At 34.3% G+C, this 27,656-nt stretch overlaps 1 protein-coding gene across 1 annotated transcript; it reads right to left on the bottom strand.

Annotated features, from left to right (window-relative positions):
- LOC139978701 (probable peptidylglycine alpha-hydroxylating monooxygenase 1) lies at positions 1-26,330 on the bottom strand. Its single transcript, XM_071989126.1, has 12 exons — positions 25,863-26,330; positions 21,547-21,604; positions 17,158-17,245; positions 16,035-16,147; positions 15,497-15,580; positions 12,922-12,970; positions 11,871-11,935; positions 9,679-9,759; positions 8,846-8,925; positions 6,497-6,550; positions 2,135-2,184; positions 1-1,513 (listed from the first exon to the last, which is right to left on the bottom strand). Exons 1-12 carry the CDS (start codon positions 26,088-26,090, stop codon positions 1,288-1,290), a joined length of 1,176 nt encoding a protein of 391 aa, XP_071845227.1. The 5' UTR covers positions 26,091-26,330; the 3' UTR covers positions 1-1,287.
- Between the last annotated feature and the right edge of the window lie 1,326 nt (positions 26,331-27,656).

Below are 27,656 nucleotides of genomic sequence, written 5' to 3'. Positions count from 1 at the left end.
AAAAAAAAAGAACTAAAAAAATAGTAATATGTGAATCTCTAAAACCAATAATCGATGTGAATGCTCTTCAACGAGACAAATGAAGTTGGATGGACGAATAAAGGGACTGAATTTTTAACTTGGAATGCAAAGAACATGTTGTGCTGCTTCCCCTTAAACATCTGCACAGGTACAACCCCACTGGGGAAAACAAAGAAAGGACGGGTTATTAATCCTCCCTATGACATGGTTATGTATTGTTACTTAGAGGTTAGTTTTAATTGTTATAATATCATTTCTCTGACGACAATGACCATTGTTCACAACAAAATTCTAGTTTTCAAGTTAGAAGCTTTATTGTCACTAAAATTTCCATCTCTACAAAGGACAAATATCTAAGCTATAACAATGTATTTATAATTCTGTCACTAAAGTTTAGTTTGAAAATTGAGTCATATTTACCATTTTCAATCAAGTTTCTGTAAGCTCGTCGTTATCTAAATATAACATTCCCCAAAAAATATATATAGTAGCTTAAAATGAGGACGCTATTATGAAATATTTTGTGAAATGAAATGAACTCTTTCATAACTATAAGTTTCGTCTCTTTCAAACTCAAATTTCTGTTGTCGTCGAATATAATTCACTATACACTGTCTTCTTTAATTTGTATAGAGTATGAAGTTTGATAACAAATGTAGTATGAATCACTATGGTGCAAGTATGAACTAGGATAACTTTGAAAGAAAATAAGCTCTAAAAACTAGGATATATATATTTTTGTGTAAACCAGCTCTGTCGGTACATTCAAATACAGTCAATATAATATTATTTTAAGGTTTTGTCCAATTATACAATAAAGTTAAGGTAACGTACTAAAAACAACTTAATTTAGTGGGTAACGAATGTCCAGAAAATATTTCATTGTATGCGAAATGTAAAACACGATGGTTCGGGTTCATATATCTAATTTGGACCAGCTTTCCTATATAGCGTTTTTATATTGTTCAACATAAGCTTACATGTAAACTAGTGACATATGAGTTTATGAACTACTGTATATCCAACGATATTAAGTTACATCAATGCAGTTAAGGCTCTAGACAGGCTATCCTTCTCAAGTTTGAAGGCGAGAGGACAAAATAAATAGAATAGCAGAATTACATATCTCAACTTTTGACATCGCTTACCTTTTGCATTTATCGAAAATAATCGCAAGAAAAAAACAAACGATTTAAATTTTGTTACTCTAATATAATCCTACCAAAATCTTTTGAAATTACAATGAACAATTCGCTGCCTCTTAATTTATGATTCATCTTTCTCCATGGAATCCATCTTCATCTCAGGAGGTTTTTCATCGGTTTCCTCCTGTTTGGCTGGCAATTCACTGGCTTCTTTATCAGGGATGTTCTCGAAATAATCCTTCCATTTGAAACCAGCTCCGTTGAAGCAGATGTCATTCTCTGGTAAATGTGGCGAATCCGTGAAGTACATCATGTAAAAATTACACATCTCATCACTCATTGTTGGTCTGTAAAAAAAAGGTATTGCCAGATGGTAAAAAAAAAACTGCTATACGTGATTTTTGGCAGGATTGTATTTGATGAAAATGCACATAATCCTATTTAAGCTGCAAGATATATATTTTTGTGTCAAGTATTTTCCATCTGGCAAGCACGCCCTATAAGACATTGCATGGTAGGATTCGGGGAGGTGAGTGGGGGCAGTTGAGGCGGGGGGGGGGGTGGAGAAAGCAAAAAGTCCGGTCATAAAGTGGATTTGTTCTTGTGTTGTTAGAAAATGTTCAAAAATTCGAATAATTCTAACTTTTTCTTTCCAATTCAAAACTTGAATAAGTAACTCAAAAATGCAAGTTAACACACGCACTCCTCCTATTTTCAAACCTTCTAGCAAATTCCTCGTTAATTCGCCATCCCTTCACTCCTCCCTCTTTAATTACGTTCCTTACCACCACCCCCCCCCCCTCACACACTTACACGTCCCCAGACGGGAAATAATGAAATATATCACCTTACCCAATCATGACCGTTTCATCTTTGTAGTTGTTCATGGTGCCTCCCTCTATAATTACCTTCCTTACCCCCCCCCCACACGTCCTTAGACGGGAAATAATGAAATGTGTTCGCCTTACCCAATCATGACCGTTTTATCTTTGTAGTTGTTCATGGTGCATCTTGCTGCCTGAAAATGTGGAAAGGAAAAAAAACAGATTGTTCTAATGCGGAATACTTTCTTTCTTATCCATGTGGTAAATATAAGATAAATTACATTCAAAACGTATTTTGTCCAATTAAACAGCAGGAGGTTGAAATTATTTTACTTAGTTCAAAACTACCATCAACAATTACAAGATAAAGTCAGGTAACTTATTCGAAAAGAGGAGTTATGGTTGACTATTGACTCCATAAACCCTTCAGAGAATAGCAAACATCAAAGTGTTTAAATGCACATATCCTTTTGCAACATGTTCGCATATCCACATAGTGATATCCGTCCGTAACAAGACAATATCAACAAAGTGATATCCTTTTATAACATGTTCACATATCCACGTGGTGATATCCTTTTATTGCATGATCACTTATTCACACAATGATATACTTTTGTAACAATTTCACAAACCATATAGTGATATCCTTCTATATATGTACATTTATCCACATATAGCGATAGCCTTCTGTAACATGTTGATATTAACAAATGGGTACCCTTTTATAATATATCGATTTATATGTTGATTTATCCAAGTAGAAAAAAATGTATATCTTATTATAACATGTTGATCAGCAAAATGATATCTTTCTTTGACTTTCATATAATCCACATAGTTATATTCTATACAATGTTGACATATTTCAGGTTATATGCTTCTATAACAGTTTAATGTATTGCACATACTTAACACCTCCAATAACATTTTGACATATCCACATTGTTGTAGCCTGCTATGACACGTTCATGTAATAATCGACATTTCGACATATCGACATATCGACATATTGACATATCGACATATCGACACTTCGACATATCGACACATCGACATATCCTTATGAATATTTTTAGCCAAGATGTTATAGGTAATCAGTAATTATTCTGCAATCGATTCAAATCGTACTAAGTTAAATTAAGAGGATATCCGTTCCGAGCGCACGTTTGTGGATGTGTGTGGAGAAGGTGAGGGTGGGGGTGGGGAGGGGTGAGGGGATCATTACTTGTCACATCTAATCAGGTTTAGTGAAAATATAATAGTTCTAAAATTAAATATTTCTTTGTCGGTAAGGAGCCTGTGACTAGTGTGGTGGTAAAGTGGTTTTTACTGACACTACTTTTGTACTTTTGACGGCGTGTCAAAACTGAAGAGAAACTCTGAAATATCGAACCATGTGTTTTCTAAGGAAGATATCAAACTTTTGACAGACTGTGACAGAGAATGTATTACAAGTTAAAGACCACAGACCTACCATTCTTAGAGGAAGGATACTTCCTTTGACCTATAATAAATAGCCTGCGAAAACGATTAAAATTTCCATCCCAGTGTATTTAATCGCCTGCGACATGATCTTTATTGCCGGTATTAGCCTAACTCTTGCGCCTACTGTATAATTACTTTTTCATTTTCGAAAGTTCCCAGACTATTCAATATAACGTTTTACTTCCTTAATTCGCCTGAGATTCTTCAATAAATACAAGATAGCATAATTAATAATAACAAAATGTCAGGAATTGCAACAGTCTACAAAAATCTAAGGTCAAAGTAAGTCTTTGATACTCTACAGCTGTGAAAATATATTTCCACCCGAGACCAGCCCAAGATGTAAGATTTCTTCTTTTTTTTTCTGCATCGCTTTTATTTCATGTCTTTTTTTTTCAAATTCCACATTATTGATGCATAAAAACATATATGGTGATGTATTTAGAAACAAATGTCTTACAACTTACTCTTTCTTGATACAAACATTTCCGTAAATAAAAGTGAACACAAGCTCCATAGACAGTCAGAAATTTTAGGACTGAATAAGCTTACAAAGATAATTTTACACAGTACTGCAAATTAAAAGCAATTGAAGAAAGGGTTGTACTTCTCAACCATTCCAAGTTTCGTTTGCTTGGTGAGAAGAGTTCAAGATCCAAAATGAACTTAATAGGCGTTCATTTTAATAAGCCATGCTTGTTACCAAGGGTAACCTTGCCTGACCTGGAAATTAAAGAAATTATGCCATAGTAGGGAGATGAATGGAAAAATTTAAATATAATGCTTAATAACAACATTTTGATATGACAAAATGTGACCATCATCGCTGCAAAAGTCTATATGATAAATATATATATATATATAAATATATATATATATATAAATATATATATATATATATATATATATATATATATATATATATATATATATATATATATCTATCTATATCTATATCTATATCTATATATATATATATATATATATATATATATATATATATATATATATATATATATATATATATATATATATATATATATATATACAGTAATGTATATGTATATGTGCACATAATGTAAGACCTACTTCTGTTTGTGATTATTTGACCTTACCCGGAAGTAAGACAGACACATGCTACAATCGGCAATATGAAACAGCTTATTTGCAATTCCGAAGTACAGTCTCCCGATGAGTCGTACATTTTAGGAAGACTTGAGACACAATATTAATTTTGATTTCTCGTATAGACCGTGATCAAATAATCCTGTCTGTTCAAGTACTTGTTTTCAGAAATATCCCTTTTAAACAACTGAGGCTTATCAAGTAATTGACTGGGACTGGTTAGCCTAGCAGAAAACAACGGCAATTAGCTCAGTTCCTAAGAAGCCAAACAAATCTCAATCTAGGATAACATAAAATTTTGCTATTGCCTCAAGATGACATTGAATGTAATGTCACCCAAAGGTGCTCTTTCGTTTATCTGAAGTACTAAAGAACATGTTTATGTTGAGTTATAAGAATTTATGAAACAATGGATTAACATTAATATTTTAGATCTGCCCCGAGGAACCGACGCCATTTATCAAATAAAAATGCCACCGTAAGGTTTGAATTAACGGTCGAGTAAAATATGGTGTATACTGTGAGGTGTTTAAATGAACAACTCTCTCGAAAGAGAGAGAAAGAATGAACAGAATTTTTCTCCTTTTAAAGTAAGATCATTTAAAATATTACACTTCATTGCCTTAAACATCAACACATGTGCATCACGGCTACTGAGACCAAACAGGAACCACTGTTGAATAATTTTGTTCAGGGGGAGAGGTTATGAGGGGGGGTATGTATAAGTTAATTCTCGCAACATTTATCTCCATCTTCGCTCTGTCTGCGAAACAAACATTCTGAATATCATATTGTCACTCATCTGTCTTTTCATGACAGAATCTTGTGAACAAATTGTCTACAAATTCGTATCCTTATCATACTTTCAGACATAGAAAAACAATGGTCATAAATATTTCCGTTCATATCCGATAATATCCTGCATAACTGAGCAATTTCACGAAAGATTGGTTGAGAATATACCCAAGTATTATAAGGTCAGGTGCACTTCCAAAATTACAAAGAACAATTTGAATATAATTGTGGAAGCTAACGAAATGTTATTTTGAATATAATAATATATTGGCTCTTTTGGCAAGCAACTATTTGAGAATGGAAATTGTTGACAGTATTTTGTTAATGAAGCAAATGGCCTATTAAATATGGTCAACCTTGACCGGTCCTGTTGTAAATTACAATAACAGTTCTGTTTCAAATCAGAAGTAGTGATTGTACTATAAACAATGGATCTAAAATACATATTTTGTCCTGGACAGTATTTTACTTGCTGATAGAATTTTAAAGTTGGTATGTGAAAGTTAAAGGAAAAAGAAGGATAAGTTAAGTGGTAATGCATATGGTTCTATATAACAATTTTGTGTTTACATTATATGCAAATTTTAAAAGCAAACTAATTCTCTGATATGCTCTGATATGCTCTTCAAATAAGTGTTATTTGACATCTTATAAACATAATTTCTAGTTTATACTCCTCCACATTTCATCTTACTTCAAATTGGTTCCAACTTTTTGGTAGAATGTATTCTCATTAAAAAATAATATTTTCTACGCAAAATGCACACCATTAGATTCGTTTCTTTGATTGTCACCATTGTAAAAGAAACATTTCAGATAGTATACATGACCAGAGTTCGCCTTTAATATTAACACCCCACTGACATTTTAAAAGAGTGTCCTTTATGTACTTAAGTGACATGTGATTTAGTAAACAAAATGAAATAAATTGTTATTAATTGTGCTTTTAAAGTGACTTTGTTAATATGTGCTTAAAGTTAACCCATCTTTTAATAACGTGAAATAATACAGTTTAAAATATTCTGAAAAATATAAAATTAAATGAACTTCGGATGAACAATGTTAGATGAAGTAACATGAATGTAAATATTAACTCACCAAAACATCTCCAGCTTGAATGACCAGACCCTTCTCCTCAATAGGGTAGAACATCTATGGAATATAACAAAGAAATATATCAAGGTTCATTCAAGTTTGCGATACAAATTTTTGAATATTGACAAGTGATTATTAATCTATATCTCTGAGAAGGGCTACTAGTACTACCTTTCTTAATTTCATTCACCGTGACTCGATTCATTCGTCCGGATCAACCGAATTAACAGACCGAATGACATATCAACAAACAGAGAGACAAACAGACCCACAGAGTGTAATAACAGTTAAGAACATTGAATCGCTTAAAACGTTTTCACCATTAAATATGTAGTAGTATTGCTGTGATTAATAAAGGAGATTAAGTGACGTCATACGTAGTATAGCATGAACTATATATAGAAAACGTGATCTATATATGTATATAGAAAGCGTGAACTATATATAGAAAGCGTGAACTATATAGAGAAAAGAGAAGTGTCAATGTTGAAATACTAATAACCCAAATGTGAGCGCACGACCTATTTGTGCTTCTGATTTTGGTAATTAGCTTTGTTTGGCACGAAATGGTAACCAAAATATTTAGAAGTTCCAATCATCTGCATGACTTTGTAAGATAAACTTCCGTGATGAGTCACAGTTCTACCATGCATAGTGCTGTCGGTGATAAGTATTTCGTCTGTTTTCTGGGTTTCCTTGTCCCATCCCGGCTGTGAAAATGTGCTTTTTTTCTCCCTCTCCATAATATGTTCATGTTTTTCCTGACACCATGCATTTCAGGATAAAATGAGCTGAGATTGCTTGTCGATTTTAAGATAATCATATGAAAAAAATTACAGATCGATAAAACATGCCTTAAAGGTCATCATCAATAGTGCTTTCAAACTGAGATTAAATTTGTAGTCAAATGACACCAATTTCAACAAGCAATTTAATGTCTACCAGGAAAGCGTTTTGCCTCATTGGGCGATTTAATAGGTGAATTTATCAGTTGGCATAACCCTTCTCAGTGTCTGGAAACAAATGCGACAGTCAGGGCACAAAAGAATGCACTTTCAATCAAAGTTTAGTCCTTTTTTAATTTTAATTTTTATCAAATTTGGATTTGAGTTCAATACTGATAACCATTAAATTCGAAAGTGATGGTGTTCCCACAGTTCGGAACTATATGTCAGATTGTTGCGTGAAATTAAGTTTTCTTTCTTATGCAAACAGTACTTCTGCGATCGTGAAAATCGACGCAATTCACTGTTATTTTCATTGAAATGTTAAAAAAGTTGCCTAAGCTATGGGTTTTGTATCATTGAATTATTTTGTAATAATAAATTCTCTAAAAAGTAGATTAAGATATGTCCGTAAATGAATTACAGTAACTGAATGGGAAATTACAAACTTTCACATTAAGTTTTCCTGTCAAGTTGTCTAATTTATTGCAAATATTATCAAGAGTGAAAGAGGAACGATATATAAGTTTGCTAAGATCTTTGCCGGTTTCACATCATAACCCTTTACAGTTGACCGGCGTTCGTTGAATAAAATCATATCCTAAAAGCGCGATGAACTGCCTAATTTATGTATCGGTTTCTATTTATTTCATGTAATATTATCACTGGTTATAAAAAAAATTAATGGTCAAAAAGTGACCGCTCATGCATTGTTAATGCGAGCGGCTTCTTCCTCAAACAACTAAATGCAGGAAGAAAGCAATAGAATACCCATTCATTAATTCTTCATGAATTGTATTCTTTCCATAGGTCATGTTATAAGAGGACGTCTGCATTCACATTACAGAAGGTGCGTCTATCAGCGGCAAGAGAAAAGTCTCATACTCTCATGTTTGTCACCAGCCTCAAAATATACGGTACTCCCCAATTCCCTCCCCTTCTCCACCCCTTCACTTCCCTGCCCCGCGCCCCTCATTCCCCGTCGTACGCGATGAAAAATGTAAACTGAGATATACAATAATTACAAAATGATATCGACGCATCATATTGAAAATGAAATGTGTACCAAATACACTTCTTCAGATAAAGTGCTTTTCTGTTTAATCTCTTATAAATAGAAATTAAATAAAACAAAAACTGTTACAGTGTAGCAAACTGCTAATCCACTAAAGAGCCTGTGTGAGAGAATGTGTAAAAGTAAGAGGGCATGACGTTTCGATCCTAGCCGGACTTTCTTCAGAGGCTGAATGACAAAAAATATATAATTAGATAGAAAGACCAACAGACGGACAAATACAACTAGTATATACTGACGCAAACATTTATGGATCTCATTCGTAACCTCTTCTTAATGATATGTATAATATTCTGATAACCAGTATAGAGCATCGGTCTCGTTTTATGTTACCTGTGGTAGCTGTGGGTCTTGTTTCCCTATTTCAGTCCATTCTTCACCCTCCTGAATCCTGTAGCCTGATATTACTTCACCTATAAGAAAATGTGATATATTAACTAATAATTTATATTATCTTCAGTTTCTCGACTAAAGTTGCCAAATGTTATTCTCTCGCTCTCTCTTTGCCATAACTGTCAACGTCACTGGAGGAACACTTTTATTCCAAATACCTTATCAAGTTATTATGATTACTGTAGGAATGAGAATATTAAATGTTTGTTTATGAACAAGTCAAAACGGACACATAATTCCTTTCTTGTAAGCATTTTGTATATATATGAATATATATATATATATATATATATATATATATATATATATATATATATATATATACACACACACACACACAGGGTAATGAATTTCACAAAGACTGGAAACAATTTAACATAGTCATATTATACTTCGATCGTTACGTTATTTATATGTTGGTGGCATACATGGCAGAACACCGTACGATTCACTTACCAGAAATATTACTTGACCCTTCCCCAGAAATCCCCTCCCGTAACCCCTTCCCCAGAAATCCCCTCCGGTAGCCCCTTCCCCAGAAATCCCCTCCCGTAACTCCTTCCCCAGAAATCCCCTCCTGTTACCCCTTCCCCAGAAATCCATCCCGTAAACCCTTTCCCCTAGGCTACCTCCCTCAAGTCGCTACCAGCCGGTAGTAACCTCTCTCTCTCCTTGTGATAATAACATGAAAGTATTACTTCCATGGATGGTAATACTTTAATTTGTCAGCCATGTTCGAAAGGAAAAGAGTGCGTCTACACATTTATCGTTACCTAAAGAGTGGGCATGAACTCGGAAGGCAAACGGAAACAGACGCGGTTCTTCGTCATAACTACAGGCCGTCTCCAGGTGCACTATCACCAAAGAAAAATAACAGAGTAATATAGTTAAACCGAAATAATAATAATAATAATAACAATACAGGACGTGAACTCATCATATACTTTACGGTCATTTCTCATTTTGAATTCACTAACTGACAGACAAGATTGTTATTTCTAGAAAAATCCCGTTAATTAAAAGCCAATGTTATATGTCAGTTAGGTCACCGGATGTCGTAATCTGCGTTTTATAGAGTTTTAAAGTTTTAAAGTCAATCCTCGTTTATCTAGTGAGTTTGTATTTCTCCCTGATTCATCCTCAGTTTTCAGAATCAACTAAAGTATTTCCAAGATCTCTTAATATCTGTTAATATCCAACAGAAATATACAGAAATCTATTAACCGCAACCACAATTTCTCAAAGGCGTCTAAAAGCGAATAAAGCATATCATACTATCTCAATTTATATATGCACTCTGTATGTCATTTGCCCTTTATCGGTACGTAATTATAATAACTCTGTTGAATAACACAAATATGAATGCCGCATACATCATATGATACAATCGGTCACAATGAAGTGTATGGTAATAATCAAAGCGACTGAAATTAAGACTAACATAAAGTTATAACTAACAAACCTATATAGGTTTGATGCGTAGTTTCGGTTCACTTTTTAAGCCTGGAAAAGTTCAAAGATATTTTTCGCTAGAACATGATTCGAACCAGTGACCTCAAATCTCGTTCTAGTCTAAAATTTCTTTGTGCTTTACAATTGTGTTCATCGTAACGTTAGCTTGTGTCGTGTGCGCTCACTGCACTGCCTGTGGATTGGCTTTCATCAATTAATGCATATATATCTATATGTCTATCGAATTATTCTTGGACTACCGTATTCAATGACAAGAAATTCGCTGTTAAATACTTTGTTGTATGTACAGTTTGGCTGAGTGTATACCTCTGCGTGAATAATGCGCATTTAACCATTATCATAAATGACGCAATCATATGAGACTGCAGCAATACATATATTATATAATTAAATACTACAAATAAAGTTATTAAATATAATCGAAACAGTCTATAAGGGAAGAGAATTTTGATGGCTAGAGTATATGATTCTGTAAAATATTCTTATTTTTAAGATTGCCTATTCGCCTTTAAAATGTAGCCGTTTATGGAAATGCTCATTGAAGGCTACGTTCGTGACGACGTCAGCCGCTTATCAGTTCAGACGTTAATGTTTCTTTAATAGATAAATTTATAAATTCGAACATGTTATTTCAACTTTCTATAAACCAACAGAGCAGCCTTATATACAAATATTCAAGTAATTTGCCGCCTTTGGCTGCATATATTCGTAAAGCATTGAGGGAAACTAGGTATAGGCCTACTATGGATGCCTGTGTAACGTCTGAGGAACTGACCTCAAAGGCATCCCAGCCACTTTAATTGATGAGCCTCAGATGTCTAAAGGTCATTATTTTCTTAAAAATAAAAACAGAGTATAGAAACACTACTTAGACTGATATCAGTTTTCACAAAATATGGTCTATAATATACCAAATTTATCGCCATCTCAATTCTGTCATGACTGTTAAGCTATATTTTTATTATCGATTTTGAAAGGGATCCTCAGCGAAAAGCAGATTCCGAACAGATACATCACGCCGATGGTCAAGACCATTATTATCAAAATAATGGCGCACTTCTGACTCGAAAGTACTGTAGTTCTCATACTATCAGACGGTGAAATAAGACACATTACTATAGTTCGTCCGGAATCACTCGGATATCCGACAAGGGGTAATTAATTCGGGTAATGACTTTAAGGTGAGCAAATATGTACAGTGACTTTCTTATTTTGAAAGAAAGACAAACATTATTCAGGATCAGGTCAGTTTGGCGATGTAACTTTACTGTGGCTTTCAAGCAATACTAAAACTGTGGGAATAGTAGTGACGATTCGTGATGAAATAAACGCGGTTGTGGAACAAGGCGTTTCATTCAGTGTTTGCCCTTGTCCCCCCTCATCCAACCCCACCCCTCCAACCACCAAAACGCCGGCAAAAAGAAGAGCTACATAATAGAAAGGGTCCTCGTTGAATTCCATTAGTGCTCTTTTTATTATTGTAAATTATTACCTTTAGATTTGGCGGGAATCTTGCCGTCTGCTCCCATGAAGTATGTCCCTGCCTTGTATCTTTGCCTGAAACATGATTAATTTATGAAAGATTATTGAGAACAACATAATAATTCATTCCCAACATGACGTATCTGTACTGTTATTCTAACTTTCTCTTTTTTTTCGTTATTCTATTTTGTTTTATTTTAATAAATCGGCTGGTTTATTTTCCCAAAAAAATTCTGATAACCATAACTATTTGTTGCTATTTATATTTATCAATATTTTATGATTTTTTCTCTTCTATTCCAAGGCGTTGAAGTCAGTAGGTACTTAACTTCATCACTGAATGAAATTATAATATGAACACGTGCTAGATTTATCACTAGACAAGAACGGCGTCCCTTAAAATCAGAAGACAGGAATAGGAACAATGAAAGCAGGGCGAAAAGTGATCTATTAGAAGTTTATTCCTTGTCGTATATCATATAAAGGGAACTATAAATCGGTCTGCTATAAATGAGAATTTTACAATACATCATAATGTCCCTACACTACACACTCACACACATACATATTAACTGCGCACCTGGATTAAAATGTAAACACAACGCCTGTCTTGGTTGCCTTTGGGCCCCAAATTATATTTATCTACTGCCCTCTAAGAGGTATATCTTGATCTGATGACTACATCATCCGCGATTCTCATAAGCAAAATAGGCTAAGGTAGTAGAACATCTGTATGGTGGGTCTGCTCTATAACGTATAAGCTTTGAATTTGTTTTTTGAAATAAAGAAATACGAACTTGATGGTACACGAAATTTAAAAAAAAAAAAAAATAATAATAATAATAAATTAAACTAATATAGCGCTTAATACAGCGTTTCAAAGCGCTTTACAAAGCAAAGCTCATTGTCAAACAAAAGTATTAGATGAGGTTATATATAATGTGAACTCCTTCGATTTACAGGCCGAAGATCACGTAAACTATTAAACAACATAAATTAACTTCAATATCAGTATAGATGGATAATTCGATTTATTTTTCGACTTCCCAAGGAAAACTTACGGAGCGTCTGTCACCTTAAGTGTTAGTCCAGAATTATCTGTGGACCCGTCTGAGAAAAAGAAGAAGAAATAATTGTTTTTTATTACAAATTAGAGCACATTGAACCATATGGATTGAACCTGATGGCACATGAAAGCTGTATATATATATATTGCATTTGTCACAATCCACGTAATCATATACACGTGATCATATACACGTGATCATATACATGTGACCCTATACACGTGACCATATACACGTGATCATATCCACGGTAACGTAAGCACGGTACCATATCCACGGTACCAGTACACGATACCATGTACACGATACCATATACACGATACCATATACACGTGACTGTTAGAGGGAAGACATATGATACATTAAAGCATACTCTGTAACCTCCAGCCAATCAAACTCGCACCTGAAACGATGAAATAAGGCACAGAAAAAGGAGGTTTACAAATGAAATGTAATAGGCCTATACCTTTCATCTATTTTGTGTGTCGCGGGATATTCTGAAAATATTATTGAAATGTTTAATATAAACTTGTTATTACTGGTTGTAACCACATAACTGTCCTATAGTTATCTAGTTGATAGATGTTCAAAGGGAAAATAAATATTATATTGCTGGGACAGAAAAGTCAAAATTAAAAGTTGCAAAACACTGCAAAACTTCACTTTAGTTAAACATAGAATTGCTAAGGTTCGAAACATTTGTAAAGAGAAACATACATTGTTCAATAAGAACTTTTTCTCAGAAAAGAGACCACGCTTAACAAAATCAAAAAAATAAAAATAAAATAAACAAATAAAGTAATTATAAAAACAAATAAGGACCACATGCCCTTAAAGAGAATTTGAGTAAAAATAAAAAATTGGCCAAACTCTGCAGTAATCTCAAAGTTCATGCGATTTAACCTACAAAAGTGTGGGAAAGACCACTGACTTGAGATGACCTATAGAAAAAGAGATCAACCGCCGGAAAGAACAAGTAAAATTTAGGTCGCAAGACCGACTATGATACATGAGATTAAGTTCAGGGTATATTAAAAGCTATATAGTCACGAATGTGTGACAGAAGTGCTAAAAAGGTGGATAATAACATAAATTTGTATTTGTTCTTTGCAGCAGCAAGATTTTCTTTTGATATAGGCGTATATCATAGTTTCTTATATATATACCGGTATATATATTTATATATATATATATATATATGTGTGTGTGTGCGTGTGTGTGTGTGTGGGTGCGTTTGTTTTGCTATCTGACCGAGGACTTGAACAAAAGAAATTCAGGTCCTCGGTTGTGATTTCTAAAGAATCACCACGTCCTCGGAAGAATTCTATTGTATGGGGTATTGTTGGGGTATTGTATGGGGTATTGTAAAGTTAGGGTACGTGGATTTGAACAATGGAAAATACAATGGGGTCCTCGGTCTGAATGTAATACAAACATATGTGTGTGTGTGTGTGTGTGTGTGTATAGACAATAGTGTATATCTTTAACATGTTTACCCCGTAAGCGGTCCATTCAGATTATTATCAGCTGTTGACCTAATATATGTAAGAAACATGTTATCAAAAACGTGACTTTATGATCAGGAATGACAGAACAAGCCTTTATAAGATCTAGTTAAAGTAAACCTCTAAAGCCCTTGGATCTACCTTGTATGATACCGGAACGTAATATTGTTAGAGGGTTGCATTTAATAACCGCAGGTTAACTTCCAGCAAATTCCAAATAACAGGAAGTATTGCCATAAAATGACATATATTTCCTATTGTATTACGTTTTCAGCACCGATTCAAAAAATATAAACTTGAACCAGAACAATGAACTGCCATTGTCAGCATATCTCCTTAATGACATCTTAGTCTACCTATTCGCTTACCTTTCTTGCACTTTACGATCCCTAAACACCAAATCCTTATATTTGCTATATTTTTAGTTTTGATTTTACAACAGAAATATAGCAGTGCACAAGACGACATTGGTTAAAAAAACAAGGAACAGCCCCGAGTGAAGCGAATTTATGTTTTATACTATCTACTTTGTTTGTAATGAAGTTATTTTTGCCGCTAATGTTTCATCACAAAGAAGTATCAGAAGAGGGATTCCTAGTCCGAGACCACCCCCTGCATGGACCCTGTAATGTATACTTTGTGTTGACGCTAGGAAGTTGGGACAATTTCCTTATGCTAAACTGTCCTCCCATGTCATGCTTCAAAGCATTCGTATTGAAAGTACAAACAATTCCTAACCTTGATCTGATAGAAACATGATATTCATACTGCTCATACTGACAATACGAGTGCTCTGAAGCGGGACATGACACTACAGTATAGAAATAAATGGTTCCAACTGGGTGCTAAAAATCTCCACTGTTCTCTCGTCCATATAGTTCCCTTGCCTTCGCTTGATCTGTTGATTCTGTGTGTTTTCACGGCTAAAAGATGATTTGTAAATTATAGCCAACTCCAGTAAGCAAAAAAAAAAAGGGGTAACGGCCTATATGTATCGCTTAATCTAATTCATAATAATCGCAGCAAAATTAAGCAAGAGCAGACACATCCAAATAAATGTATACCTTCAAATGGTGTGACAGAGGCGTAGTGTATCTGTAAAACAAGATGGCGGATTCTTGTGGCGCCACCAATTTCAAAACCGACGTCTGTGAGGTGAAAAAGAGAAAAAGACCGTGACTGCCACACTATAGTTAACCAAGGGAAGAGATTAATACATTACAAGTTTAATTGTTCGGAACCGAAGACATTAATTTTCTATTTTCGCATGAGGCTCATATCGAGGTTCAACTAAAACCGCTATTAACCTATAACAGCTCCGAGAAACTCTCACCGTGTTATCACGCTTGTTTACATCTGGTATCCTCGTTACATGAAGGAGTGCTTGAAGATATTCAGCATGTTCGTGCATGACCCGGAGTACTCTCTTTGATAAAATATTTAATGCATCTGCGAAAGCTATTGTTGCCTATGTGATGATGGGGATGCATTTAATATGATATAGATATCTGAAAGGGAGCATAGGTAGATAAACCGAACTTCGGTCCTTGAATATATTGGTATACTTGTATGATTTAGTATTATTTTGTGTTAAAGGAATACCTTTAGGTAGATCGAGGGGCGGAGCGTTCATTGCCCATGCGTAGAGTATCCTTGGCCAACCAGCGCAAGGGGTACTCTGTCCTTTGCCATCTGTGTTCATCTCGCCACAATCCCTGGAATAAGTCAAAGAAGAGATAAATGAATTACTTTCCGAATTGAAGGATGATAGAATTACAGTTTTGAGATGCCATAGTCAAAGAAAACTGTAAAAAACAAGTAATATAATAATGTTTCTGTTTGTTCATGTTATTCAGGTTTTCAAGATAGTCACCATTAAAATATGCTAAATATCTGGAATGCGCCTTTAACGTTAATGTGACGATGACGTCAGTCCCTCGTTGCAGGCCTAACTATTTAATGTTAATCCATTGTTTCTAGCAAAACAAGATCTTTTAATAAACAATAGAGCATGACTGGATGACTTTCAACGCCACTGTCATTGACAACTTTGTAATCATTTTGTAAACAAGTTATTTGAGGTTACAAAAGTCTTTCGTTTTTCCTATTCAGTTTTTGTGTTTCAAGGCTGAGGAACTGAGCTTTAATGATCTGTGTGCGTTAGACTAAATAGTCCAGCCACTTTAATTGATGAGACTCAGAGGTTGTAGGAATATTTCGCAAAAACAAGTCGTAGTGTTAATTATTAATACGTGTTTTCTATACTTTCTAAATGAATTGCTCTTTTCACATGCCAAAAATTACACCTACGGATGAGGTGCAACCGGTTTTATCTTTGCAAAATCTCCTTATTTATCATCAACCATAGCTTTAATATTCAAAGAGCTTTGTGTGTCATTAGCAATGTAAACAATGAGTAACTTCCCATGTTAGCTTTGCATATGCCTACTGTTGGCGATGCGATTTGAGAACATGAAGCAACGCGCATGCGTTGATTAGTACGTAAGTTGCCTGGATTGCACGATACTTTTCAAAGATAGCCCCTATCTTATAGTCTACCGTAGATTAACATCACTATATATATACGGAATTACACATGACAATTCTTACACAGTGGTATAACATTCGTAATAACACACTTTCTTTGAAAATCAACCAAATAATCGTGATAAGATAATCATAGACAAAATGAAACTTATTTTTTTCATCGCCTGCTGTATCTTACCAGGTTTCTTCGTCACTCCCGGGTTCTTCACATCCAAAGAGAAGAATATGATGGGCTGCTTTCTTCAACGACTGGGCCTCGAAGCCGACTAACAAAAGAATACAAAATTAATAAATAAAACATAATAACACTGATGTTGATAGCAAGCGTCAACGGGTAAGGTCGAAAGTTAACGTTCGTTACATTGCCGTCAGGTAGGCTAGGAAGAATCAAAGAATCACATATATATATATATATATATATATATATATATATATATATATATATATATATATATATATATATATATAGTTATATAGTTATATAGTTATATATATATATATATATATAGTTATATAGTTATATATATATATATATATATATATATATATATATATATATATATATATATATATATATATATATATATATATATATATACATACATACACTCATCGCTCGCTCTGATTCCTTCTTCGGGCCCTTGTTTCAAAGCCCTAAAATAATCATTTCTACTACCCTTAGATACTCCTTTACTCTCCTGGTAAAACAAAAAACGTCTTTTGAGCAATCATTTGAAACGTTACAACAATTTCGTTTATATTTATCGTTCAATATAACAAGTACAAATGTGATTTACTCATCCACAGGAAACACATAAAACGTTTGATGTGTGTTGAGTGAAGTCATCACCCTGGCTCCCAATTAACAGTAAAGTGAGATTTTAATGAATAATTTAACCGTTGCCATAACAACTTTAGAAAGTATAATCAAAAGCTACTGGCCCGTTAAGAGATAACACACTAGAGATGATTATAAAACGCATTGTCTTTATAATTATCAGCCGACATCAACAAAATAAATCTAGAAAACAGTCATACTCATGAGGGATAATAAGGTTTTGTATATAATGGACTGTTTTGTTTTAGAACGACAGACACAATACTAGTTGTTATATTGGTTCCTTTTGTTTAGGAATATGTCACACAGGCAGCAAGCAGAACCCGAAAAACAAAAACTGGAAGGAAGGGCAATATTATACAAGACTCCAGCACCGCCCTGGGGTGGGATGGAGTGATTGGTCTGAATTATGTCATCTCCCTACCCCCGCCCACCCCCCCCCACCCATCTCAAAGTTGTGTCGGGGTCCCATTTGCAAAATCTAAATTAAGGCAACGAAATGCAAGAAATCATACACAAGACGAACAAAATATTAGGTAGACTGTCCATGATTTGATTATTCAATGATAGTCATCAAGCCTTTGTTTTTAATCTGTTTGAAACAAGCATTACCTCAGTGTTCGGAATAGAACCTGAGCACGATAAAGAAAGAAACACAAAAACAAAAACAAAACAGCCAAAATGGCTTCATAGTCAAAATGACTTTGTTCTCTGGTCTGCAGACGTCTTTGCTTGTTTATGTATTTAAAGGTAGTATATGTTGAAGCTCAAAATAGATGCTTTGAAATCAGAAGGACAGCTTATATAGATGAAACAAAAAGTAAAAGGTCAAATATATCAAAAGTAGTATAAAATCACCTTCGCGAAAAGGTCGAATATCTAACTATAGCTTGGTAGATATATTGAAACACAGTTGTTATTATCGCGGTTATTTAAGTTTCATCATATTTTCACAATCAATCAATCAACCAATCAATCGATCTATATCGTAGCCAAGGAAATAGTGTACGTGGCTGAATCTTAAATTAACACTTCATTAACCCAGTTTGTCGTGTGTGTTTGGGATAAAACAATTCACTAGAGAGAAGCGAGAGAGTTGCTTACAAGATGCTATCTTTCCTTTTCCCTAAAATAACCAGAGTAGAAATAGTGGAAGAAAGATAGAGAGACGATAGGGGAAAAAGGGGGGGGGGATTCTGTCGCTAAAAAGGTTTCAGCAACAGATCAGTTTGAAGTGATAACAAAACCACAAATCATCAGTTGTTTTCAAAGAAACACCACCACAATATACATTCCTCCTACAGGCTATTCATTTAATACTGAAATAGATCCAACACCTATAAGGCCTTGTCCTTTATAAACAACCAAAGGAAACTTCAACGAACTCAACTGAGTGAAAAGAAGACGGTGTAAGATACAACAGTCGTTATTGATTGGTTGATGAAAGATCATGTGAGTGATACCTTACCGACCGTGTCTAAATCACGTGACCTTCTGATTTTGGTTAAATAAAAAAAAATGAAATCCAGATTTATGAAATACACGGAGCTGCTAAACTACAACGACCAACATTATAGGCCAACTGAAAGTTGAATGCAAAAATGAAAGAGATTATTGACTAATATACGATTCAGTTTCTGTTTCCATATCCTGATAAGCTCTGCAGGTGCATTATTCTATAGTTACATTAATAATAGTCAATTAATGTATCCTTGGCAAAAAATCTAGACTGATGTGAACTCTCTCTATCATCGCCACATGTGCTCTTCCTCTCCTCTGTCGTTCCTCCCCTTCCCCTTCCCCTTTCTCAACCTCCCACCCATTCAAATACTAGCATCTTTATTGATACCATTATCCTGTAATATAATCGCAATGCAGTTTATATGCAACTTATCATCAAAAGCAGTTTATAATAAAAACGATCGGTTTATGCATATGGTTCAAGTATAGTCGTTACAGTACTTCTAATTACTAATTAAACCAGTTAATTGGTAAACAAATATAACCTCCCGGTAATCCATGGAGTAATTAAAATGTGATTGATACAAACAAATGGTCTCAGTATTATCAACAATGTTATTAACTTTTACAATAGTTCTCGAAACCGCCCTTCTTTCTCAATACACTATATATGATTTCTTTACTTATATAATCTGTTTAGGTTATATTAAATATTAACGTTTGCCCTCATAGTTTAGCGCTTTCTATAGAAGTGTATTATTACTCTTTATATATAAACATTGCTTTTGACATAAACAATGGAGTAGAGAGTGTTTAGAAATGTACGCTTGCAACAGTATTTGACTGGTGGTGGGAAGTATCAGAGGACGGGAGAGGGGTAATTCGAGGACGCGGGAGGGGTAACCGAGATATATCAGCATCACACATTTATTATCGCTCTAATTCCATTAAGTTTAAAATGCATTTTAAAATCAGCTCTTTGCATGGACCAACTTTACATCGCATACAGCATGTCATGTTGTCACTGTGTTACTATCTATGGTACAACATTATCTTTAATGTTATTCACTTGTGACATTATCAGAAAAAGTCTGAAGAAAAACAAGCCACATATTCCCAGAAACTTTAAAGGCGCATTCTTCATTCCATAAAAAAATTACGCACAACCAGATTCCTACATCCCCGACGACCTAAATAATCTCTTCATGGTTTGACAGGTTTCCTAAAATCACATTACTATGATGAGGAATTTCTTTGCCATAGAATTTAGTCCTTTTGTTATGAAATGAGCCCATTAAAGTTTCATTCATGAACAAGTCAACACATTCTTGTTAAATAAACACTGACGGATGATCGGTTAGCTTTTAACAGTATAATAATATACACATCGCGTATGTAACGTATATTACATAATGCATATGACGCTGTGTTTAACATCTGCTGTGACGTAACTGCAAGACTTACGATAATGTTCTAGATGAACTCACAAATCGGGAGAGCGTATGGACCCTTTAAATATAACCAGCTGTTTTAAGGCTGACACTCTTTAAACATTACCAGCTGTATTAAGGCTGGTCTAATGTAATAATTCTCGTCCGATGTGTATATTTAATCAAGTGTTTTGGCTTTATATTTCATTTAGGAAAGCTTTCAAGTGTTTTCTTCTCGCCTCATGGCAAGAATTTGCAAGTGTGTATATGAAAGGTAAACCGGACAAGTACACTGTTCATTTTCGTTTGTATGTTTTATAATATCGTCCACCCACGTACTGATATATATGAATCATTTCACATCTAACGTGATAGTGTTGTTCCTTGTGTTGGTGCCTTTCTTCCAGACGTGGTGTTGTTTCAGTGTCGTTGATGTACTTGTTGGTGTTGATGGTGTTGTCGCTGACGTTGATGTGAATGGTGCCGTTGAAGTTGATGGTGTTGTTGTAAATGACGTTACTTTTGTTCGTGGTGATAGTGATGTTGGTGTTGATGGAGTTTGAGTGTGGATGGTGTTGTTGTTGGTGTTGAAGACATGTCAAATTAGTCACAGTAAAAGTTACTTTTTCAAGAATAAATAAAAACGTAGACTCATAGATGACGTACGATATAATATTTTGCCCAACTCGTTGAGTATAGAAACACGATATATAGAAACCACAACCTGATTTCAGCTCATAAACAAGAAAAGCAACAACAACAGGGGAAAAAAACAAAGAAAAAAAAACAAGGAAATAAATAAAATGAGTAAAGAAAGGTAAACAGTGATCAAACGTACCTATAAAAACGGACGTGTCTTCGGGAGTTGGAACGGAATAACATTTATAGTCATTTGCCTGAAGCAAAAAAAAAAGAGGGAAAATTGATCACAGGATTTGAATTAACATGATTACCGAAGTTTCCTACTGTTGGTCTGGGATGAAAGGAATTAGAAACTGGACTAAAATATACAAAATTAAGAACAACCATAATAACATAAAATCTGATTCTGATTCACAGCGGAGTCAGATGAAGACATAATCACGTGATACAAATTCAATTAATAACAAATTTTAAGAACAAAAAATAACAACAAAAAAATCTGAGGAAGGGGATGAATCACTGCTAAGACAGATGAAGAAATAATCACGTGATAAACATTCAAGTAAGAAACTATTATTTACAGTATATATTTACAGAAGTAGTTGCATTTCAATGATTATATTTTCTTGTAGATTGTATATCATTAACGTAGATTCTAAGACCATAAATATAAACAAAGTTGGGATGGACAGGGGGATAGGGGGAGATAGGCGAATCACAAAAATAATATCAATCTAGCAAAAAATAAAATAAATTAAAGTAAAAGTCAGTCCCTTGTTGAAAAGAAGGAAGAAACTAATTTATCATTTATTGTGACCGCAGAGTATAGTATAAAACTGTTCATAACATCAACTGATAAAGTATTGCTTATGTTCCAGCTAAAACATGACACTTACACCTGTGTGTGTGTGTTTTGACTGCGATGATTCAACCAAACCTCTTGTATATTAATACAAAAAAAAAATGCAGTTTTCCAAACTTAGACAACATCCTGGGTCATTGGAAGAAGCAAACGTTCTACTCATATTTGACTTCTAAAATTGAGATCATTTTTGAATGTTCGACTTGGAAAACAATATTTGAAATTAAATTGACTATTCAAGCTATGTGAACATCACACATTTTTTGGGTTTTATGATTGAATAGCACCGAATAACATTGACAAACTTTATTAAAAATTTACCCGAAAACGTTGCTTTAAAACAGATTAAACTATTGAGTGCATGATGTATCATCTGCCTAATCCAAATGAAATTAATTTCTCAAAATACGTGAAAATATAAAATTATATATTTTTTTTATACCAAAAAAAAGTAGACCAGGAACATCCATGTATTAGTCATTCGTGTCGTTCCGACTACAAAAATTAACATATTTTACGTAAATTTATTTTCTCAAGCTTCAATTATTTACACATTTGTAACGCGTTGAAAATACTTCTTGTTTTCTAATTTAGACGTGTTGGGTGAAATTATTAAAAATTGGGAATAAGATTATGAATTCTTCATTTAAAGTATTTAACTTGAAAGAATATAGAATCAACAAAAGCGGTCATGATATCAAGTAAGAATTGCACCAGCCCGCCCGCGTTGATCAAATAATCCGGTCCACTTAACTAAAGCACAAGGCACTTCCACAAGATGTTGTTTTAAGCGGTCTTGGAGTTAATAATTAAACTGAATTAATTACCACCGAAGGTTCTGTTATAACTACCACATGAAAGTCACCTTCGCCTTGATATGTATACAGTCCATTACATATTATAACATTTAGAAGGACAACGGTTTTTCTTGGGTTACTTCATTTTGGATGTATTATTCCGACGCTAGCAAAGAAATAAATTAAAACATTTTCCGACAAATTTGAATCATTTTGTTAATAAGTAAACAGTTAACACCACATTGTATTGCAGTTTAGACCCTCCTATTATGTGTATCTAAGGTTACTAAGTAAACATTCGGATGACGTCACGTTCATGGACACGATAATCAAAATGGTAAAGATAGTCAATAACTAAAGTAAAACCTAAGTGTTAGAAAGATTTTTTTATATATATTTTTTTTATAAAAACACGATAGATCTCTGAATCTAATAACAGACCAATATGTTGCTATAGCAACTCCCTGATTACAATATGATACAATTTTTGTTAAACCTAGCCCGTTTTGTGTGTGGCGTGTGAGTTAGGCTGGTTAAATAAATCTTTGAAACCACCATGGTGTTTATGTCAAATAAGGTGCATGGGGTTTGTGAAAGATGATTTTCATTTAATTTTGTATTCTGTAGCAGTAGTTAGTCACGTGATTATCACGTAGTACTTTCTCCAACACTTTCCTCCCTCAACAATACTGAGATACTGTGTACATACACCTGTTTCTTGATTTCACTGTATACAAGGTGACATTATTTGAAGCTCTCACACTATAAGAGCAAAACAAAAACAATAGCAATAACAAACAGGAAACACAACAACAACAATAATAACAACAACAAACTTCGTGACCTGGTTTACGAAGTAGAAATAGACCTTTAGATTTTGTCAAACAAGCCTAAGGCAATAGAAACAATAGACACAGAGACAAACAGTGCTGCGATATAAATAGTAAACAACTTATTGAAAGACATAAAGTCAATGTATAAAACAATATCGATTTTTAACCTGACACAATTTCGATCCATATGTTAGACCTAGTTAGGTTATATGAAGCACAAAAAAAAAAAACATATTTTAGTGAATATTATAGCTAAGAGGAGCAATTTATTCAATGGGTGTCCATATGCTACAGCAGAGCATAAGATCGAATTCACAGAGATTATAGGAATATTATTTAATAATCGAATAAACATTTTTTATTAACCATAATACAAATGTGATGTCTAATAGATGCACATTGAATCAATATATTAGTTGTCTTCATATTTGGTATGTAGGCTAAGGTTCTTTTTCAAAACCAGATGTTTATGTATAAATTAATTTAAAATAAAACGCACTTCAGCCGTAACGTTGGAACACTGCAGTCAACTTACTGTGAACATAACACAGTGAACACTAAAAAAAAAAACGTCGGACCTGTATTCTACAAGAAAGTTCAGTTACACAAAATTTCGCAACCTCAACGACCAGTGTATTGGAAGATCACGTGGGATTGCAAATACTATAAGGTTGAATATGTCATGTATAGGTTCTATATCGATAAGAGGGTGAAACATCACATTTTGTTTTTAAATCTGAATCGGTCTACTAGAATAACATTCCAATTGTGTAAAATATCAATCAAATCTAGATGCATGGGGTCAAAGTTGCCTCTTGTATCTATATTACCGACTACTTCATATCAAAACATTGACTGAATACATAATTAGAAACGCCTAAACCACTTTAAACCACTGTGAAAAGACTTAGATGATTATCTTTGGGATAATTTACAAAAAACCAGGAACAAAAACAAACGAGGTTTTTAAAAAAGAAAGAAAAAAAAGCAGTATTTAAATCTAGAGATTATTTTTCCATGCCATGGTAAATCCCAATACAATGAAGTTAACCCAATGCAATTTAGTTAATCCCATTACAATGTAGTTAATCAAAATGTAATTTAGTTAATCCCAATACAATATAGTTAATCCCAAAATAATTTAATGTATCCCAATGGCATGTAGTTAATCCCAGTGTAATGTATAGTTAATTCCCATGCAACGCAGATAATCACAACACAATGAAGTTTATTATATGCATTTAAGTTAGCTTTACAATTTTCAAATGCAAAGAAAGTTTTCAATTTGTATATATTGATACAGTGTTCATCTCACTGTCTTACTTTAATTTAATGTATCCCAATACAATGTAGTTAATCCTAGTGTTAATGTATAGTTAATTCCAATGCAACACAGATAATCACAACACAAAGAATTCATTATATGCATTTAGTTTAGCTTTAAAATTTTCAAATGCAATAGAAAGTTTTCAATTTGTTTTTATTGACACAGTGTTCATCTCACTGTCCTTGCGATTGAAACAAATATGACAAGATTAATTGTGCGATATAGCGTATTTGCCAGCAGAACGTGGGGTGCTTTGATACTCCTTATTGATCTTTGAGTACAAAAACAACACATAACAACAACAAAAGCAACAAAAACAATGATAAACAAAGAACAAAGCTACAACAAAACTGCAATAGCAAGACAGCATTAAAAACAGGAAGCTATCTTGGTTTGCAGTTCTGTTCAACAAAACTCGTTACGTTTAGGCCACAATAATATTTAAATACCGCTGACTAACCATTATAAACCTTAAAAAAAATGGTTTATTTGTCCTATAATATTAAGAAAACTTATTACGAATCATATCATTCACACTTGAACACACTCAAAAGTGAAACTCAACTGCAGGGTTGGATATTATATTTCCTTTAAATGTAAAAAAAAAAGAAAAAAGAAAGTAACAAACGAGCTGAAACACTCAAAGCATAATTTTTTGGCTTAGTTATCATAGCCTATAGTTTATATACTCACGTGTTGTGGTGTTATATTTGGCATTAACAAATCAACGTTGAATACATAGTTTTGTGGATAATCTCCCAGAAAGTCTTCACTTGAACTGTCAACATACTGATCGCGAAGGCCATCTAATTCCAACATTTCTTTGTACAGCTCAAATTCTGGATCATAATATGACAAGGAAGGGTGCACTAACAAGCAAACACAGACGGTAACAAACGCTTGAACCAAGCGTTCCGCCATATTGAGAATATATCTTTTGGGAAATTTAAAGGTATCCTAAACCGAATAATTGTCTTGCAGTTGAAGCAGTGGTTACTATATACAGAGATTATCCGCTGACAAAGTGCACGTTACTGATCCGTATTGTTACGTCCACCGCGGAAACTAATTAAAATGCGACTTTTACGAATCCAAGGCTAGAAGTGGTACGAATTTACATGTTCTGCCTCACGGCTGCCTTTCAACGGAAATGACGATTGTCGAAGATTTCTCTCTCTTAAGAATAATCATCTCACGTAGATGGGTCGTCATAGCAACCGGGTTTCTTCAAGACGATTGAATATAGGCCTACGCTACAGTGGCGTGTGAACACGCATATATTAGGATCTAGTTATAGCGTGTTGAAAGGTGTCGATGGATATATGTGGTCACGTGCATATATTTGTAACAGCATGCTATAACGTGTTAAATTCACTAATCATGCAATTGTGATATATAACAAGAGAGTTAATAATATGGAAAAAGCAAAACAACGTAATTGACAGCTTCGTTGGAGATTAATGACTTCGATTTAATATTAAATACGACTGCTTTCCCGCCCATACTGAGAAACAATTTAGGCCTATACCAGGCTATAAATATATTGAAGTATTATGCATGAACTACAGAAACAGTTAGGATATGGAGAATAGGATAGGATGTGAAATGATATGAGTTAAATGCATTCACGTGGCACGAGATATTGTGAGACGCACTGGACTGAGGGAATTGACATTCAAAAACAACTTACTGCATAGGGCCAATTAAGGGTCACGGAATTTGCTTCTAAAAGCGTTCGTAGTGCATGCAAGGGCGGCGGAACCGGGGGGGGGGGGCACAGGGGGAACGTGCCCCCCACTTTTCCTCAGGTTAAAAATGTGCCCTTTTTCTACATAAAAATTGAGGTGTCTCAAGTTAGCAAGAGGCCAGGGAACCAGAATGAACACTCGGGAAGGGCCGTTTCCGGCCATCTGAGGGCATTGTAAAACCAAAAATTTTCTTGTACGCTCCGCGCCAACCGATGGTGGCGCTCCGCTCAGATAGTCGTGCCTTTACAATTTGCAAATCCTGGCTACGCCCCTGACTTTTAATGAATTTCTGTGGGTCAAACTGAAAGCTATTTCGAATGGAAAAAAATTAAGATATTGACAAGAAATAAACTCTAATTCGGAAGATTCCTACATTAGCAACTAGCATGATTTTCACCTCATTCTGTCTTCAAAGAAAACTTGTTCCTTGTTTCCCAATTTACACATTGGATATTGCAGTGCTAGTATGCATTTTTTCCTTGAGGGTGGGGGGGGGGGCGTTGATGGAGTGATGTGTATACGCAAATAAGATAATACAATAAGAGTTATAAAGGGTACTAAATATCAGGCTGCATCAGTCCAATCGAATTTCTGCAAAGTGCCCTTTGATGTCGGTGCGCCCCCCCCCCCCCAGATTAAAAGTGCTTCCGCCGCCCTTGAGTGCATGCCGAAGCTATGCTGACATTAACAACACATGCTGAGACCGGCAAAAGGATGGAAGGATGTCGGGTTGGGGGAG

This window comes from Apostichopus japonicus, chromosome 13, assembly GCF_037975245.1.
Source record: "Apostichopus japonicus isolate 1M-3 chromosome 13, ASM3797524v1, whole genome shotgun sequence".
Lineage (NCBI taxonomy): Eukaryota > Metazoa > Echinodermata > Holothuroidea > Aspidochirotida > Stichopodidae > Apostichopus > Apostichopus japonicus.
The sequence above is the reverse complement of the archived record's forward strand: the minus strand, read 5'-3'. Positions and strand labels throughout refer to the sequence as shown.

What these genes read in the sequence shown, in the direction of transcription:
- LOC139978701 (XM_071989126.1), bottom strand. Translation starts at nt 26,090, where the DNA reads ATGGCGGAACGCTTGGTTCAAGCGTTTGTTACCGTCTGTGTTTGCTTG. An exon ending in GATTCCCGCCAAATCTAAAG is followed by an intron (nt 9,760 to 11,870) that starts GTAATAATTTAC and finishes CTTTGGTGATAG; the next exon opens with TGCACCTGGAGACGGCCTGT. An exon ending in GATAAAACGGTCATGATTGG is followed by an intron (nt 1,514 to 2,134) that starts GTAAGGCGAACA and finishes TTTTTTTTACAG; the next exon opens with ACCAACAATGAGTGATGAGA.